This window comes from Corvus moneduloides, chromosome 15 (assembly GCF_009650955.1).
Source record: "Corvus moneduloides isolate bCorMon1 chromosome 15, bCorMon1.pri, whole genome shotgun sequence".
Classification (NCBI taxonomy): Eukaryota; Metazoa; Chordata; class Aves; order Passeriformes; family Corvidae; genus Corvus; species Corvus moneduloides.
The window spans coordinates 14,801,856-14,819,943 of record NC_045490.1 but is presented as its reverse complement, the minus strand read 5'-3'; the positions used below and the strand labels follow the sequence as shown (position 1 = coordinate 14,819,943).

At 40.1% G+C, this 18,088-nt stretch overlaps 1 protein-coding gene across 5 annotated transcripts in view; it reads right to left on the bottom strand.

The window, feature by feature from the left end:
• Positions 1-18,088, bottom strand: part of TENM2 (teneurin transmembrane protein 2) — a 742,100-nt gene that overhangs the window by 30,708 nt on the left and 693,304 nt on the right. For all 5 annotated transcript variants that reach the window (XM_032124698.1, XM_032124699.1, XM_032124697.1 and 2 more), the window contains 6 exons: positions 11,436-11,646; positions 7,459-7,578; positions 5,251-5,512; positions 4,288-4,555; positions 2,992-3,135; positions 1,233-1,482 (listed from right to left, as the gene is read on the bottom strand). In XM_032124698.1, the coding sequence (XP_031980589.1) occupies positions 1,233-1,482; positions 2,992-3,135; positions 4,288-4,555; positions 5,251-5,512; positions 7,459-7,578; positions 11,436-11,646 (1,255 nt within the window). The remainder of the gene's footprint in view (positions 1-1,232; positions 1,483-2,991; positions 3,136-4,287; positions 4,556-5,250; positions 5,513-7,458; positions 7,579-11,435; positions 11,647-18,088) is intronic.

The window sequence follows — 18,088 nt, the reverse complement described above, 5'->3', positions numbered from 1 at the left end:
TAGTGCATATTGATATAAATATTTATAGCAGGTCACACTTCCACGCCAGCTACCTTCTGTGGTTTAAACTGAGCTGCTAGCAGAGAGCACTGGATGATCCATGACTTTTTAAAAAAAATATAATGAGGCAGCCTGATGGTGTATGAGGCAGGTGTCAGAGAGTGATTTCAGAGTTGAATTGGCCTGAATCAGATCTCCTTCCTTTTCTATAGAATCAGAATTCACAATAGTGACATCAACAGAATGACATGAATGAAGAGAGGTGTAAAATAGAGCTAAGCCTCCTATTCTTTAACAGTCCAATCATTTTGCACTTTTCCCCCACTAAATAAAAATTAAATGTACAGTGGAAACAGAGGAATTGGTTATTGGTCATATCATTAAAAAAAAGACTTGTGACCTAATTTCACTCAATGTACTTTGCAGCTATATCCAATTTCCAGGAGCACTACTGCTCCTGCCTGAGTGGGCTCCAGGAGGGTCAGCAGACAGCCAGGGCATGCTGTATTCCTCATTTTTCTCCAAATACTCAGTAGTGCTGTAAGTATAAGGTCCAGTTACATGAGCTAGGGTTTGAAGCAATAGCTCTTGCCTCTCCTAGAAGAATGAAAAAAGGAGATGGAACAGAAACGTGTGAAGTGGTACACTCTACACTCATGCCTTCCCTATTAAGTGATCAAATCTTAAGGTTGGAAGGGGGCACGGGACAGCGGGAAAGAGTTACAATCTTAAAAAGAGTTCTGATGATGCAAAATAACTCAGTATGTCAACCTGAACTGCACTTGGCAACCTACAGAAATAGACTCACAAGCATGGAAAAGAAATGTGAAAGTGGATCTCAAAACCACTGGCAGGAGAACCTTCCCTCTGATCTCAAGAGACTGTTACACCTCTGCCTGTCACTGTGGCTCAGTACCTAAGGGCAGTCAATTCCATAGTTTTCAAAACAAAACTAAAAGATGCACTGAGGGAGAACTGAATCAGTGATTACTAACGAGACAGAAAGAGATAGTTTGTATTTCCTGTACAAATTAATTTGTACTCTTAAGCCCTTCACTTCAGTCACTGCTCTGGTAAGTTACAGACTTTGAGCTATGCATTTCTGTGCCCCATTTCTCCACTGGAATTTAAATAGGTTGAAAGTGACAATGTTTTTCAAAATTATAAAAAGTAATGGTAAAGGCTGATTTGAGCACAGGCTCCAGAAGCGAAGCGCTGAGGTTAAGCCTTACCTCAGCTCCAGTATGCTAGTGACATTCCTGGAGGGGAAGATACGCCGAATATAGTTAAAATCCCCAACAAAGAGACTTCCATCAATACCCACTGCCAGTGCTACAGGGGCCAAGAGCTTATTTCCTTCTGCCAGACCATTGCAGCTCGGACAGGAGATGCTTCTGCGGCGCCCGTTCCCCATAATGCTGGTTATCACAGCTGGCTGCTGGGTGAGAAACTGATTTTCTCCGTTGCCTTTGTGCAATATACCTAAGGACAGAGAGGAGAAGAAGTGGTTATTACCACCATTCATTGCAGGGGACTGCAGGCTGTTTTCTTTTCAACAGCTGCTTTTAAGGACTGTTATAATGAAATGACTCCACCATTTGGTTTTTCAACGGTGCAAAAAGAGCAGAAGCATTTTGCAGGAGTAAAAATAAAGGTGTAATGAAGATTCAGTGTTAAAACCCACACACATACACAGCTACAGACCCAAACCTACACCCAGAGTCCTTTGGTATTTGTCATGAAAGAAAACCCTGCCACACAGCTCTGGCCTGGGACTGTGGTTTCGATGGTTTCTGAGTGGGTGGAGAAGAGCTGTTCCTTATTTGTGTCTCACTCCAGTTTCCTGTATCATGTTTTGTTTGGAATTCTGTGCCAACCTTACTGTTCTCTTTCCACCTCTCAGTCTTTCACACTTTTTAAATGGAAAATGAAAAATGAGAAATGGAGGCACCAGAGAGGATGATGGCACAGAAAATGAAAAGATAGGAGAAAGATGAAACTCCCAGAAAGGCTGCTAAGGATCAATGATAAAAGGCAAGAGGGAAGCTGGTGGTACAGATCTCTATTAGGCTTCAAGAAAATACCTTCAAGATAGGATTTATTTTCAAAATATTTGCTCAAAGAGCAGACCCCTGCTCCAAGAAGGCAGTGGATTTTCTGACAGTGTGACCATACCCTTTGTCATCAAAAACTGCGGAAATCTGGCTGGAAACTTTCAGCCTCATGTTCTTCTGGAAATGAAATTGTAACAAAACTGGTTCCCCACTGGCAACAACACTCGCTGTTGCCATGTACTACCCAAATGTGGACCCACTGCCCAGTGGTGGAAGTGAATTCAAATAGCCTGATCTTGCCAATTCTGAACAATACTTTAGATTTATTAAGCAGAAATACACTTTGGTAATGATCAGCAGGAAGGCTACAAACAACACTTTGCAGGGAACAAATAAAATGTAGGCAAAGCATTCAGCTCCCAAAGAGCTGTTGGTAAAATATGAATATCACAAAGCTTCAGCTTAGCATATGGAAAGACAAAAAAAAAGTGAGGAAAAAACAAAAAGGTGACTAAGGAGAAAGACAAAGGAGACTCAGTATCTTGTCACAGACTCATACTCCTTGTAAAATCCATCTCAGGTTAGGGGAAAAAAAAGGTCAAGCAAAAGGAACCAGGATCAGATGTGGTTAACATGAGAAAAACAGGGAAAACAGAAAGATATTACAGGGGAATAAATGAAAAACAGAATAGAGGATAAAGATTAGGACTTCAAGAAATTCATGCTGTGCAGTAAACAGTAAACACAGTAAAAAATGTGTTGAAATTTACAAAAAATTTCTGACAACTGAAATACGTCTCATACCTTACTGAGCTAAAGATGAAACAAGAAGAGTGGACAAATTGAATTTTTGGAAGTGTAAGTATAATGCAAATAAAAAGTTTTTGCAGATAGAACTCTATACAGGATAGCAAACACATGGAATTAACTAACTCACCACTCTTGACATTAAGTACATGATGTTTATCCAGAGACCATCCTCCTAAGTTTGAAGGATCCAGTTCAAATCCTTGCAGCAGTGCTGTCCTCTTCTCCCACAAAATGAGACTGGGGCAAGTCTCATATTCAAAACCCACAGACACTGAAATAAAATAAAATCTAATATACTTGCTGAACAAACACTGAATTAATGTCCAGACCCCATTCACAACATTGAGCATTCCAGTTCCCCAGCTCCCTCAAGAAGATGGAGTGATTATATTCCTCACTTTTATTCTACAGTATTATATTCAGATCTTTGACTAGACACAAATTTGAAACTTCATTCACATGTACTCTGCAGGGATTTGATCACTTCTACTTTAATAGCTCACATTGGGAAGTGATGGGTTTGGTGAGAGGAGAGTGAGAAATAAATTTTTTAAACTAGAGTAAAATTATATTAAATAATTAAAAATATCAGATAACAGGACAAGATAAATTCTTAATTTGCCAGATGTTCACAGCATTTATTTAGTGTATTCATTCTACATACCATATACCAAAGGGCAGTGAAAACTTTGTGTGCATTTAAGCACAATTGCACCGCAAGCATTACACAGGACAGCAATATCCCATGCAGTAACGTAAGAAAGAAAAGCTACAGCAAAGAAGAATTTAGAAAATATAGAAAATAATTAAGACTTAAAAAAAAATCTGCTCTATCCACACTGGCACAGTTCTGATGCTCATTTTTAACACTGTTGTATCAAAGTTATTCAGATGTTCAATGGAAACTGAAAAATATTATGATGATCACTCTTTTTCCCACCCACTAGAATCAAGCTGACTAAAAATAGCTTCAGAACTACAAGACTGAACAGCATCAGAGGAACAGCATTTTCATTTCAAATGTGTAATACCACAAGAGACTACAATAAGACCATGTGTGAAAACCCAAATGCACTGCAGACTGCCAGCCAGTCCAGAATGAGGATCATTTTATAACTAAAGAAAATAAAATTGTAATGATGGATTAGGTTCCACCTGAGTTCCTGTGGCCAGTTTTTTCTATTGCCTGGTCTAAACCTTCAAAGTCAGGTACTGATCAGGCAACCCAGGCATGCTGATGAGTTTAGACCCTCTGAATATGATCTTTAATGTGTAAAAGAACCGTAATACAAAGATAAATTGTGTCAGGGAGACAAGAATGGTTCAGTCTATATTTGCTCCTCCATAAGGAAGTTTGAAGTTTTCTTATTTAGAATTACAGGTGTCACTTGGAAAGTTTTGGAGCTTGTATTCGCTGACTTACCTACAGCATCTGACAACCCATAAACCTTCTGACCGTAGGCATCTGTTTTGTCCCAGATAAATGTATATGCCAAGTTGGGAGATGCCTGAAATGACTTTTGGAACAAATGCCCTTCTACTGCTACCATCAAATGAACTTTGATCAGATTCAGTGGCACAAGTGTCTGAGTCATTATGATCTTCAGTAAGGATTTGTATCCAGCAGTGCGGGAACTCAGGTAGCTGAGCTTTATACTAGAGCCAGGGATCTCAATTTCTTCATGAAGAACCTGGATAGGAAAGAGGTCAAATATTTTACATTAATGTGTTTGTTTTTTTTTTAATGTATCACCTTGTGTATTCTTATAAACTTATGTCTTTCTGTTACTGGAAGTGGATATCCTCAAAGAAACATAGTTCAGCTGACATTTCTGACAAATAATTATTTGGTGTCTGTGTACACATCTTCTTAAGAGCCCACTGCTGGCAAAAGGGCAAATAAGCACAACCATTTTTACTGCAAGTTATATGCAAGGGAAACATAAGAAAAATCATAGGAACCCACAACTTCCACTAACAGTGTAAAGCCTAACTGAATACAGCAGTGAAAAAATAGTACCAACAGAGTTTTCTTTTGTCCTAAGAAGGAAATAAGGAAACAGTCTGTGGTCAGCACCACATGCCAAGCCTTTGCAAAATTCTCTTGAAATGCCTAAGCTGGCATCTCAAATACACAGATATAGTTGATATGGTATATGATAATAGTAGGGTGCAAGGTAATCAAAGATAAATGAGTCTGGGAGATACAAATCTGGGATGTCTCCTGCAGCCCTCATTAGAAAACCTGGTACCTGTCAGAACGAATGCAGCTCTGCAGAGATATCTGCTGTAGCAATTGCAGGGAACACATGGTGGCTGTGTGCTCAGGTCAGAACTGTCAGCTGACCCCTGATTTCTGTACCCTTTTCACTCACACTGTTCTTACCTGGGTTTCTGGCACAATGGGATTGCGGCTGGGAGTGTCACTGAAGAAAGTTGAAAGTGGTGATGAAATGATGACTGGGTCAGGACGGACAAACCCACTGAGATCACAGCTGGGAATGGAGTTCTCCTCTGTCTTCATCACCAGGGTGTCCATGGCATAGAAGCTGTTCCATGGCAGCCAGACTGTCCTTTCCTGGCTCATAAATGGGGCCCGTTCAAAGTGCAGCGTTAGGGATGCTCCACCATTTGCAACCAAGTCAAACCTAGAAAAGTGTGGCCTTTAGAAGTGGCAAGACTGAGTAATTCCAGTAATAACATTCCTGGCTAATGAGATAGGTATAGAGGCACACCAGTAGTGATGAGTATTTGTTTGATTTGGGGTGGGATAGAGTTAATTTTCTTCCTAGTAGCTGGCAGAGTGCTGAGTTTTGGATTCAGGATGAGAATAATGTTGATAACACAGGGTTGCATTTATTATTGCAAGGCAGTGCTTACACAGAGTCAGAGCCTTTCCTCCTCCTCACCCCACCACGCCAGGGAGCAGAATGGGGGCTGGGAGGGGACACAGCTGGGACAGCTGTCCCCCGCTAAGGGATACCCCAGATCATACGGTGCCATTCTCGTTATATAAACTAGGGGGAAAGCTGCTCAGAATCTGGCTGAGAATTCCTTTATCTTTTTGTTATTTTCCTTTTCATTAGTTTTTATAATCATAATTTCAGTGATTAAACTGTTTTTATCTCAACGCAAGAGTTTTCTTACTTTTACCCTTGTGATTCTCTCCTCACACCTCCGAGGCAGGGAGAGTGAGCAGACCATGATTATGTTTTAAATGTCATGGTTCCAATGATCTATAGTGGGATGTGAACCTCTGGCAACTAAACAGCTGAAAACCAGCCAAGACAAGCAATGATTTGAAGTCACCTGGACAAAGCTCATTCTGATGATATTATAAATTCTGTATTAAGTAATTAAAAAAATACCCAACAAACAAATCACCACATTCATTATTACAAGTCACCTTTATATAGAAACAGCAGAGAAGCCAAGTTCATTCTGAGTTGGACACTGAATTATCCCTTTCCTAAAAGATCCTGTCCATCAAACATAGAATGGGACACACAGCAGTAAGAGAATAGTAATGAGAAGTGTAACACAAGTAAGATTTCCTGTCTCCAAGATAACTGATCTATCATTTTTCAGAGATACTAGGTGTTTACTCCAACCCCCTGCACAATCACAGCAGTAACATGGAGCTGCACAGGCATTTGAAACCTGGCCTAAATGAGAAATGCTTCCAGGTTGTTCTGACAACAGAAATAGGTGTCAGTTGTTCCATGTAAACGCTGGCAATGTAACAAATTACTCAATGACTTCAATAATCTATTCAAATTTAAATACAGTTCAGCTCACCATTTACTGCAACTTTAAACCACTGAAATCAACATTATACTTCTATTATAACAAATAATTATTCTGGAAAATACGGAACTTAAATACTCCCTATAGTTCAGTTGACTCCTATTATTATTTCAATTCAATTGTTTTTATGCAAGATCAAGATAAAATGGCAAATGTTTACAATGCCTGTGTCAGATAGACTGTTTTAGTTACCACAGCCAGTAAACCAGATAAACCATGACACACTGACTTTTGTTTATCTGAATTTGTGTGCATTTCAAATAAGCTGATACAAGGGGGAAAAAGCACTTTTTTGCACAGCAGGAAATTGTCTAAATATATTCAATTAGAATCTTTTGATTGCATTCTACCCTGAAGAAACTCAAAAGAGAATGTATCTTCAAAAGCAAAGAGAAGCAGAAGGGAAATTTTAACAAAATATACTATTCTATAATGATGCTTTCTTTTTTCCTAGAAGTGTTAGCCTGCACTGCATTTTAAAATAAAATATTTCTTGTCTCAGCTGGATACTGCCGTAGCCCACAAATGTTTTCATAGATACAGAGCAATTTATTTGAAAGGAGTTTGCCTGCTAACACGTCATTATCAGAAGTCAGCCTGTTCATATTTACATGCAGTTAGTATTCAAAATGCCACGTGAAAAATTACTTTTGTGTTTACTTAATAGCTCTTTGCCCTGGGAGGAAGGCAATGCCTGGTACCACATGGTTCCATTAGATCACACCATCTGTTAATCAGCAAAGACACTCCACAGCAAACAGGGGCTCAGTGAAGCAGGGACACTCACGTGCCATCCTGACGAGTGATGGTGTAGCCGTACTTTGGATACTTGACAAACGACACGTTGACCCCAACTAGAGGAGTCCCATCTGTAGTCACCACTTGGCCTCTTATGAGAGACACAAGACTGAAAAAGAAAGAGAATTAAAGGTATTAAAGCTAATGACAAAAGCAAAGTTATGTTGTTTATAAGTGAAGCAGTGGAACACTTGTACCTCATTTACTCTAAATCCAGTTTACTCCAAAGGTTTTTAGAATACTGAGGAACCACAATATTGCCCAGCTCCCTCTATACACCTGAATCAAGAAACTGCTTGTCTACGCAGTGAGAGGTGTATAAAGAATGGCAGTCAGTGCTTTCCTTGTCTAACAAAGCTTTGCAGAGCAGAAAGCTCCCTCACATTCAGCCAGGCCAAAGCTGTGACCCTGCAGCGACACTGAAACTCCCAAACCTCCCTGGGGGTACAATACCATGCCTGTGGGTGCCTCACACACTTGACAAACAATGGTGCAATGCCATATCTCTGTTTTATACCACCAATTCTTCACCTCAAGGTTCAAATTCCCTCATCTTAGGGAATGACTGATGTTTGTACACTGCATTCAGTCCTGATTTGGAACCCTTGCTTGCACTTTGCCAAGGGAAGGATTTGGTTTCAAGTCCAGCTTTACACACAGGCAAGACAAAACATTTCTTTGGCCAGCAGGATAAGCAGCTTTGCTTAACCTAAGGGAGATGAAGATGAGTTATTCCTCTGCAAGGCACAGTCAGTTTTTTTCTCTTTGGCAAGTGCTTTGCTGCTGCTAAGTGCACAGCGGGCACAAAGTGCTGCTGCTCCCAGCTGGAGAGGAGTTTCCAGCCCCTGGCTCCTTTCCCTTCCATCTTCCCTGTACCCTGAGAGAAGCAGACTGGGGAGGGGGGAAGCTGCTTTGTAAAAGGGCAATGGAAAAGGTAAAGCTTCTTGTAGATGGCTTCCACTTCTGCACTGGAAACGTGAAAACAGGAGAAGGCGACCTGGGAAACAGGGAGAGAGTGAAGTCCTCTTAGCCCACAATCTCAGGGATTGTAAAATTGCACTTTGCTGTAGTAACAGATGAAAAGATTTATTTATTCATCAGTCTGTGCTTCCAGCATGAGCCACCAACTCTGCTCTGCTGAGAGCCACGGAATGAAGAGCCCCTTCCCAGCAGGACTAGGGCTGCTCCCGAAGCTCAGCAGGCTCCAGGCTCATGCCAGGCACAGCACCCTGACCCAGGGATGTCTGGCCCCAGGCTGAGCTGCAGGACAAGGGGATGAAGCTGGGCTGAGCTTTGCTGAACACTGACAAATTGTGGTGGGCTCTGGGAGGGCCCCCTGCCAGAGAACAGCTCCTTTCATCAGCCAGACCAGGGATCATTTTCAGGTCCTTTCTGCCGACTCTGAGATGTTCAGGGGCTGTGATGTACCTTTCTAACTGTGTTATACCAGCTGTTTAACAACTATCTCCTCTATTTTTATTCCAAACAGGGTGCAATATTTTCTTCAATATTACATGAAAAAATCAAATTAATAAAACTGAGCCATTTCTGTTACTTTTCTTTTAGAACTTTCAAGTGCTTCTTGACCCTTCAGGTCAAATTCTAATTTGAAAACTCAACATTTTCTAAAAGAATATGGAATTTAATAGAAATTGAAACCTGTTGAGAAAAATCTACTTGGGAACACATTGGACCAAGATAATTGTCTTGGCATTATTCATTTTGCTTGAATTATTTTATGTGACAAACACACAGAAATAGTTGCAGGGAAAAAGTCACTCAAGCTTCTCTAGGGAAACTGTGCAGAAAGTAGATTTAGAAAGAAATTGTCAGATGGCAGAAGAAAACTAATAATGCCCATGACTTAATTTTTTCTACTTTCAATTTTAATATTTCAGGAAATAATTTGAATAAAAATATTTTGGTTAATAATCTTCCTTTCTATTTCTGAAGTGCTAAAATAAGGAACACAATGGATATTAGAATAAGCTAAAATGTAGCTAAAATCTGGATTTATAAGAATCATTGTTTTGACTAAGTCATTTCAGGAGTGTAACAGACAAATTGAACTGATACAAGAATTACTTTTTTTTTTTAAACAAGGAATTTAAATACGTAAAAGCATGTGGCTTTTTTCCCTGAAAACTTCATTTCATCTCATTTCTGCACAGAAAAAAATCAGTGAGTTTTAACTATTTTTGCAATCAATAAATTTTGTTCTTTTTTGCTTTAGCAGAGTAGGAAATAACTTCTTTTTCTTATACTGAGACTGGAAAAAAACCCCAAACCATTATTTTGTCCCACTTTTTCATGTCTTTCAATGTAATGACAGACTGAGCTAAGCAAACAGAGCTTACAAACATGGGAGCTACTTATTGAGATTATGGCAGCTTCAGTATATGGAAAACCTGGCAGCTGAACCTTGTGGCACTTTTAAAAGACAAAGCCATTAGTTTTAAAACTTACAATTTGACACTATACATTAGATTTGCCTAAAATTGGCACCAAAAATAACAGCTGAGCTGCAGAATTATCAGAAGTACCTTCAAAACTTAGAGGTGAAGGCCAATTTTAATATCATTAATAGGTCATTTGCAAAGACATGTTAAAATCTGCAGTGTAGTTCAGATGAATAAAACAGAACTAAGACTCCTACCATGAGGAGCCCTAAAAATAAAAATTCAAAGTTTCCAATGAGGTTTTTTTTAAAGGAGCCTCAGGATTGAAATGCTCAGCTCCTGTTTAGTCTAGAGCACTAATTCATAGAATCATAGAATGGGTTTGAAGGGACCTTAAGATCATTTTGTTCCAACCCCCTGCTTGGCAGGGTCACTTTCCACTATCCCAGGTTGCTCCAAGCCCCATCCAACCCGGCCTTAAACACTTCCAGGGATTAAAAAAAAACCAAAACAAAATCACCACAAATTTAGGTGAAAACAGAACAATTTTTTTCTATTTTTTCGAACAACTCCCTGTGTGTATGCATGGAGTATTTTACAGAATAGTAATTATATAGAGTAGGGTCCAACAGGGGTTTCCTGATAGAATGTGGAAATGATTGTGTTCAGCACAGGGGTGAATACAATGGGGACCTGCTTGGTGTATCCAGAAACACTGTGATCCTCTTTTTACAGACAAATATTTAGGGACATGCTCTACATTACCCACTAAGCCTGTAATGGAATCCTGACTGAGGAAACAGTTTCCTGTAATGAAGTGCAATCTTTTGGGTGTTATCTCAAATGAAGCTCTTTCTTCAGTTTTAACTTTGGTGATATGAACATAATTAACATACTCATCAATTTCTTAGCATCTTTCCATGGAGACCTATTTATGTAATATTGATAAATACCAATCTTCTTGTAAGCATACAATGGCATCAAATATCAATTAATGATTTGCTAACTTTTAGATTCATTACAAATATATAATTAATAATCTTACGAAGAACAAGCATAGAAAAAGAAAAAAAACAAGAAGAAAAAGGAAACTTAGTCAGACGGATCAATGATACAAGTAAAATGGCTTTATGTAAGGAATAAATAATAAAACTCCATAAATCAATGTAACTTTAAAATTATTTGAAATGCTATTCCATTATTGAAATTTGTGTTAGTGGCACTACATAAAATTTAATCTCTTTTAACTGGAAACCAGTTTGCATTTTCCCTTTTTCTAGACTGCAGTCTTCATAAAATATAAACCTCAGAAGCTCCTACTGAGTGGAAGAAACCTTCTTCTGGGTGTTGCCAAAATGTTAAAATGCTAATAAAACTCAGTGTTATAAAACAGAGGCCACATCATAAACTGCAACAGCGTGGCCTCAGTGTGATCTCAGTGTGATCAGCTCCTGAGATGAAGCTCCTGAAAGCAGCCTCTCCTGTTGAAACACAAATAAAATTGCTGGCAGAAATTTTCCCATACAGTGCAACTGCACAGATCCGGCGTCACAGTCACAGCTGCTACCTGCTGTTGAAGGGATTTTCTCCGGGGATGATGTGAGTGCTGTCCTTCCCCACGAGGAGCTTGATGCGATCATAGAACGACTTCACAGCGGGAGCGCCGGGGTGGCTCTGCTGGATGATGTCCAGCGGGTCCCGCGAGCCCCGGCACAGGAGGCTGTTCTGGCAGGTGGCCTGCAGGCAGCAGTCTGGGTCCAGGCAGTCCACCAGGCCATCTGAAAGGTAACAAGCACTGAGATCCAGCACAGTGCTGTGGAGCAATAATACCTGTGGAAATCCCAGTGCACTGGGAAAAACTGTTAAAGCTCATTCTTCATACCACCCCTACATCCTAAACCTGGTAATTCAGTCAACAGTGCCATGAGGATGATGCTTTGGAGCACACTGGTTAAAAACCACTACAATTAATGTAAACCAGTGTTAGACAAGAATAAATCCCAAGAAATCTCTCAAGGGCTGACATTAGGCAAAATAAGTGGAAGGAATAAAGGATTTTTGTTTAGGTTATTTGCTTGTTTGTCTGGGTTTTTTTTTCTGTCTTGAGAATTATGCTGTTTGATTTCATTTGTTCTGTTTGCAAAGCTGAGAGGAGATGGGGATGATAAAGTCGTCGTTACCTAAGTAAAATAAAAATCACATTGCAGCCATGTTGGCAGTTCCTAGGGAAGGGCTGCTGGAACTCCCACCTCCCATGGATACCTGGCTCATGACTTGTGTCGTGCTTGGGTAAGGAAGGATCAGTCACAAAGTTGGTGGGTTCAGTCATCATATTACAGATTAGGTTGTCCATCAAGAATATTTCTTAGGATGCATTTTTAAGAAAAAAATAGAATCTTAACACCAGAAATTAAAAGGGAATCAAGGGGGAGATCAATCTGTATACTTAGATAAATAACTGACTATTTTCAGCACTTACAGTAACGATTCTATTGTCATCTCTTCATTGGGTATCATTATTTAACTGAAATATGTTCTCTCAATGGAGTTCTACTATGATTTAGAAATTAATAACCATTTGCTTTAAAATACTATCATCTCTAACAATTTAGAAACATTTGTTCACCTACTCTGGCAAGAATCAGGAGATCAGTCTGCAATCTGCTTATGTCTGTAAACCTTCAGAGACTTCCCAAGGTGCACCAATCTGATTTTTGAATACAAATATGGCCTGGGCATACACTGAGCATCATACACAAGACAGAGCATTCCAGCAGGGAAGCAGACAAAAGTCCCTTAGGCTAAGATCATGACTCATGCATTTTCAGGATTTTCAAGTGCACAACAGACCAGCACAGCGATAACTGGAAAAACAACAACCTAAAGGAAAAAAAAAACAATCTAAAACTATGAAAACTTCCTTTTTTTACAATTAGCCTTGTATATCCAACCCATTGTGTGTGCCTGAAATGACTGTGCCTGACCTGATTTAAAAACAAAATTGCCAAGGTATGCTGACAGTGTTTCATTCAGGCCTCTAAGGAGATTTAAGTCAGACAAACTACCTTGTTGTGAAAACTGTATGTTGCTTTAAGGTCACTCGCCTATTCACATTAGGAGCTCCATTCATCTTGAAATCCTCTCCAACGTGGCTGTAGGAACTTTCTGTCTCGCTACAGTTCATTTTCTACCCACTTTATATAATCATTCTAAGGACATAATTAGCTTCAGGGTATAACTAAAGGCAGTTTTCCTATTAAGCTCTGAGAAATTCTCAGCATCCTGCATTCTTTCTCAGTCTGTGAGACCTCTACAACTATGAACTGAGATTTACCCACTGTTTAGTCCACTCAGTTCTGTTAGTCAGATGACCACCAGGCAAGAAAATCCTATCAACACACTAGAAATAACAGAGGAAAAATACAGGATATAAATTACTCCCTTTGATGAATTTACATTTACCTATTCAAGCTGCATCATATTTTTGCTATACCTGTTATTAGAGGTGAGCATAAGTTATGTCTGTAATGACCTCATCACGCAGCAGATTATGGGATGCTGTAGCCAAACACTTGTGATGACACCATGAACTGGGAATGGGCATATCAATCCCTTAGGCTCCTGTCAGTCATGCGAATCACATCTTTATGCTTGCGAGCCCCCTTGGATATTGTCTGACATTGCAATCTTCAGTAAATTACCCCGCCACTGCCAATCTCACCGTTATCTCGCAACCAATCAAGCAGGCAATCAAACTGCTCTGAATTGCCAGTTCAGGACCTGGGAGGCTGGAAACATCTCCATTCAACAGCAGGGAGAAACCTGCCTGTGATTCCTTCCATGTAAGAAGGTTTTGCTGCAGTTCTGTGAATTCAGACTCAGATGCTTTCAGATGCTTACAGCAGTATTTTGAAAAGACAGGCATAGAGCATAACACAATTTACTTTTTAGAACATTATTGCTTATATGGCTTTATTCCCCTGTATTAATTTATTCTCAGATGGCAGGATTCAGGATTGAGGATATTTTTACCTTATGTGAACTAGTTGATCCAGGTTGTACAGCAGCACCAAGGTCTGGGTCCGCTCAGCACACATAGCCAGGCCCTGTGCACTGCTGCTTGGTATCAAAGGCTTAGACACCACTGTGCTGCTCACATCCACAGCTGCTGCTATTATTGACTTTGCTGCTCTGAAAACTCTGACTCCATGCATGAAAGAGGATTGGTTTCTGTCAGAATATACCTGGTTTTAGTTCACCTTTGCCTAATTTTCTATCTGGACTCTTATCACAGAATGGCTGTGATTGGCAAGGACACCTGGAGGTGATCAGGTCCAGCCCCCTGCTCAAGCAAGGCTACCAGATGCTGGTTGCCCAGGACCATGCTCGGACAGCTTTTGAATGACTCTGAGGATGGAGACTCCACAGCCTCACTGGGCATCCTGCTCCAGTGCTCAGTCACTAGACAAAGAAGTGTCTCCCAGCATACATTTGTGCCTGGGGTTGTTCCTCCTCAGGTGCAGGACCTTGCACTTCATGAGGTTTCTCTCAGCCCATTTTTCCAGCCATACTGTACTGTTATATATGAAGTAAATTGTTACAGAATCATTTATTTGCATTAGACTCAGCTGATTAAAACCAGAGCTAGAAAAAAAAGTACCTTCTGTAAAAGAAAATTCTGCTATTAGCATAAATTTTAATTAGAATTCAGTACTTCGAGTTTTAATACACAGTTCAGAGCTTGTCATCCTCCAAATTTCCTCAGGTATGCTGAATTATTTATATGGTTAATTCAATGACAAACCCTCACCACTTGCCTCACCAAAATATTGCTGCTTTTCATGGCATACACAGCTGAGTTTCAAGTGGGCAGTGACCTCTCTGATACTCTGCATGCTAAAGGGGGGAGGCTGGAGAGGGAGCTAAGATGGTGCTGAACCTTTTCCAACAATCTGAGAACAAAGCAAGTCCTGACTTGGCCTTAACTGAGAAGAAAGAAATAGGAAATTTTGATCTGATTTCAACTGGCAGCACAGGATTAGCTCTCCATTGCTGTTCGTGGTTTTTCTGAATTCTCAAATCTTTTCAGAAATGAAGCAAGCGACATGCTATCCCTCTTGAAGAGTTCACTTTGCTAATGAATACATACATTTCTCAACTTTCTGTGAACTGTTCCACAAGCTTTTTGGCAGACTTAACTACACAGCAAAGATAAAACTTTGAAGAATTACTTGAAAGTAGATTAACCTACTCATGCATGTCATATTTGTGACTGCCTTATTATTTTATTCCTCTTGACCATCATTAGAAGGACTAAAAGCTCTCAGGAGGAATAGTGATATATTTTACTCCATTAATATTCTAATGTATTTAGAACCTCTCAGCATCAGTGTTCCTTTGTCACTGAATATATTTCTCACCACGCCCAGGTTACTGGATTGCAGAATTAGAAAGGTGCTACACCTTTCTGCAGAAAGTTGATGCTTGAGCTATTGGGGTTTTTTAAACCTCAATGACTAAATTATCTACAGTTTCCACACTTCTTCAAGCACTTGCAGGTTGTGCTTCAGGTTCAATTCACGATGCATATCAGAATGAGTCCACTTTGACCTGACATCCAGCTCTCTAAGACGATGCTTTCTGTACCCAGCAAGGGACAATTCTGTTTCCAACCCAAAACTCCCGAGCCCACGCTCAGCAGAGGGCATCCTTACACTTCACTAGCTGCAGGAGCTGGGGACTTTCAAAGCCTAATTCCTGGAAATTTTTCTTCTTCCAATAAACATTTCAGACTGATGATTAAAATGGAGGTGGGGAGGGGGGGAACAGAAGTTACTATGAACCCTGAGGGCAAAAGGGTCTTTGATCACTCTGAGGGCAAATTAGTTAATTTATCATGATCCAATTTTAATTATGTGCAGTATTAATATACCCAAGGTGAAAGAATTAGAGATGCTCTATCAGATTATCAAAAGAGTAGGCCTTCTCTCTGCCAACACAGAAATATTTTAATTGAGCTCTAAAACTGCATGCAAAACTGCTTCCACAGGCAGGCTATGCCACAGCCCAGTATATCTCATAACCAGGAAGTTTATCTAATATTTAACCCAAATTTTCACACTTTTGTAGCCTGATCTAATTACTGTGATCTATACTGGCATGTATCATTCAAAATAATTCCTCAGAAGTTCCTGGTGCTAACAAGAAAGGAAACTCTTCTATTCCTGTAGCTCCAGGAATTCTGCTCCAGCCCTGTAAAGACTCCTTGTAAACCATCAGGACACTCATTACACCACTGGCTTTTGTAACTAACTGTGAGCACAACAGAATATTTTGTAACCCAAAACCCAAACCTCTCAGGACAAGCTGGATTGTAAATTCCAAGTTGTGGTAAAGCAGAAGGAACCAGGAGATTGGTTGTGCCTTCAAATGCCCCAAAACCTCCCCAATGAGGCTTTAAAGTACCCTGGAAGATGAGAGTGGTGAAGCACCAGCCCCACTTCCCTGGCCCACTCAGTATCCCCGTGCTGCCTGGAGCCCTGGCAGTCAGGAAAAGCCTCACTCCTGGGCATTCCTGAGAGCACCAGCTGGAAGAACCCACTGCAGGTGCAGCTCCAGCTATGCATGAGCTTGGGGGTCTCTCAGAACCTGTGGATTATTGATGCTCCAACTCCAAACCACTCCTTGCTCGAGCCAGGCTGACCCAAAGGGCTGTAAGATGAGAACAACCTTGAAAAAAAAGTTTGTCCAGCTCCAGTGTACACAGCCACCTCCACGGATCCTGGTGCCTTTTCAAACCATGGAATTTGCAGTCACTGAGCTTCTTGCTTTTGCTTCTGCCCGGGCTGTGAGAGGGAGTTACTGTAGTACCACGTCCCGTGAGGGACAGGGAAAGGATAAGCTGGCTAATGTGTGTAAAGGCGATTAGAGGCTGACATGAAGTTGTAACACAATCACAAACAAGCACACTCATTAGCTCTTGTCAAACTTTGAGTGCCTACTTTTGATACAGATTTTATACCTGAGCCCACGTGACTCACTCTGGCCCCCATCCACAACAGATTTCATCTCCTGATTGCATTTAATGTTCCACAACTGACTATTGTACAGGCTCCAGGAAGGTATTTTCTGTGCCAAGAGTATTCTGGGTATTTATATTGAGAACTTCATAAAATCTTTTGTCTGTGCTGAATTAGAGACCCCCGCTGAGGCAATGCTTGTTGAGGCAAGCTAAATTACATGATTTGCTTTTGTGCTGTGAAATACTTGTATTATCTTAAATGTCACGAGCCTGATGCAGTATCAAGTCACAGGATTTGTAATTTTCTAAAAGCAATTTTTTTCTAAATGTTTATTGCAGGAAGACACTTTTCTTTCTATTTTCCTTCTGTCTAATTTCAGAGATGAGTTTTCTAAGACAACTCAAATAAACAGCCTTTCAATCAGTCAAGTGCACTGTCCTGACAGTGAACTTCACTAGAAATGTATTTTTCTTGTGAATTGAAGAGATTTCATACTGGAGCAGATAGTTGGCTTTCTCTAATTCGTTATCTTTAATGTATTATGTCAAACAGAATTACCACCAACTGTACTTCCTGGTGGGGTTAAAGATATAGAATAACAAACTGAAGGGCAAAATTTGCCTCCTGAGAGATGCTCATGCGTCTTTGGAAAGCCAAGTGGAAAAGACATTAAAATGTATTTTAAAAAGAGTATCCCACTTTGCATAACAAATAAGAAATTCCTCATTTCTATTTAGCTTAGTATTCTATACAGCTATGGGTTGCTTCCTTTCCTTTTCCTACCAATTTTAGACCAGATAATTACATTGTGAGGAGAAATGTGATCTGGGAAGTGATAGAAGCAGTGACTGCATTTAAGCTTTTTTTTTTTTAACCTGCCTGCACCTGTCCTATCCATCCTGATCAAATCTGAAACAAACAAATTTAGCAAAATTTTGCTTATTTTCTGTTTTTCTTTCTCTGAGATTACATAATTTAACTGTCTTGCCAATAAAAACCATAAGAATGAGCAATTTTGAATGGATGCAAAAGGTGGGAGAAGAGAGAAAGAAGGAAAAGAAGAGCCTAGAAAGAGCAAGCCTGGTGGGCAATATGGGCTCCTGCCAAGGCTGCCTCTGCAGACGACAGGATTTTTAAATCTGCCTCCCAAATTATCCCAAGGCACTCAGGACAAAGATTCCTCAAATGTGATGGATAT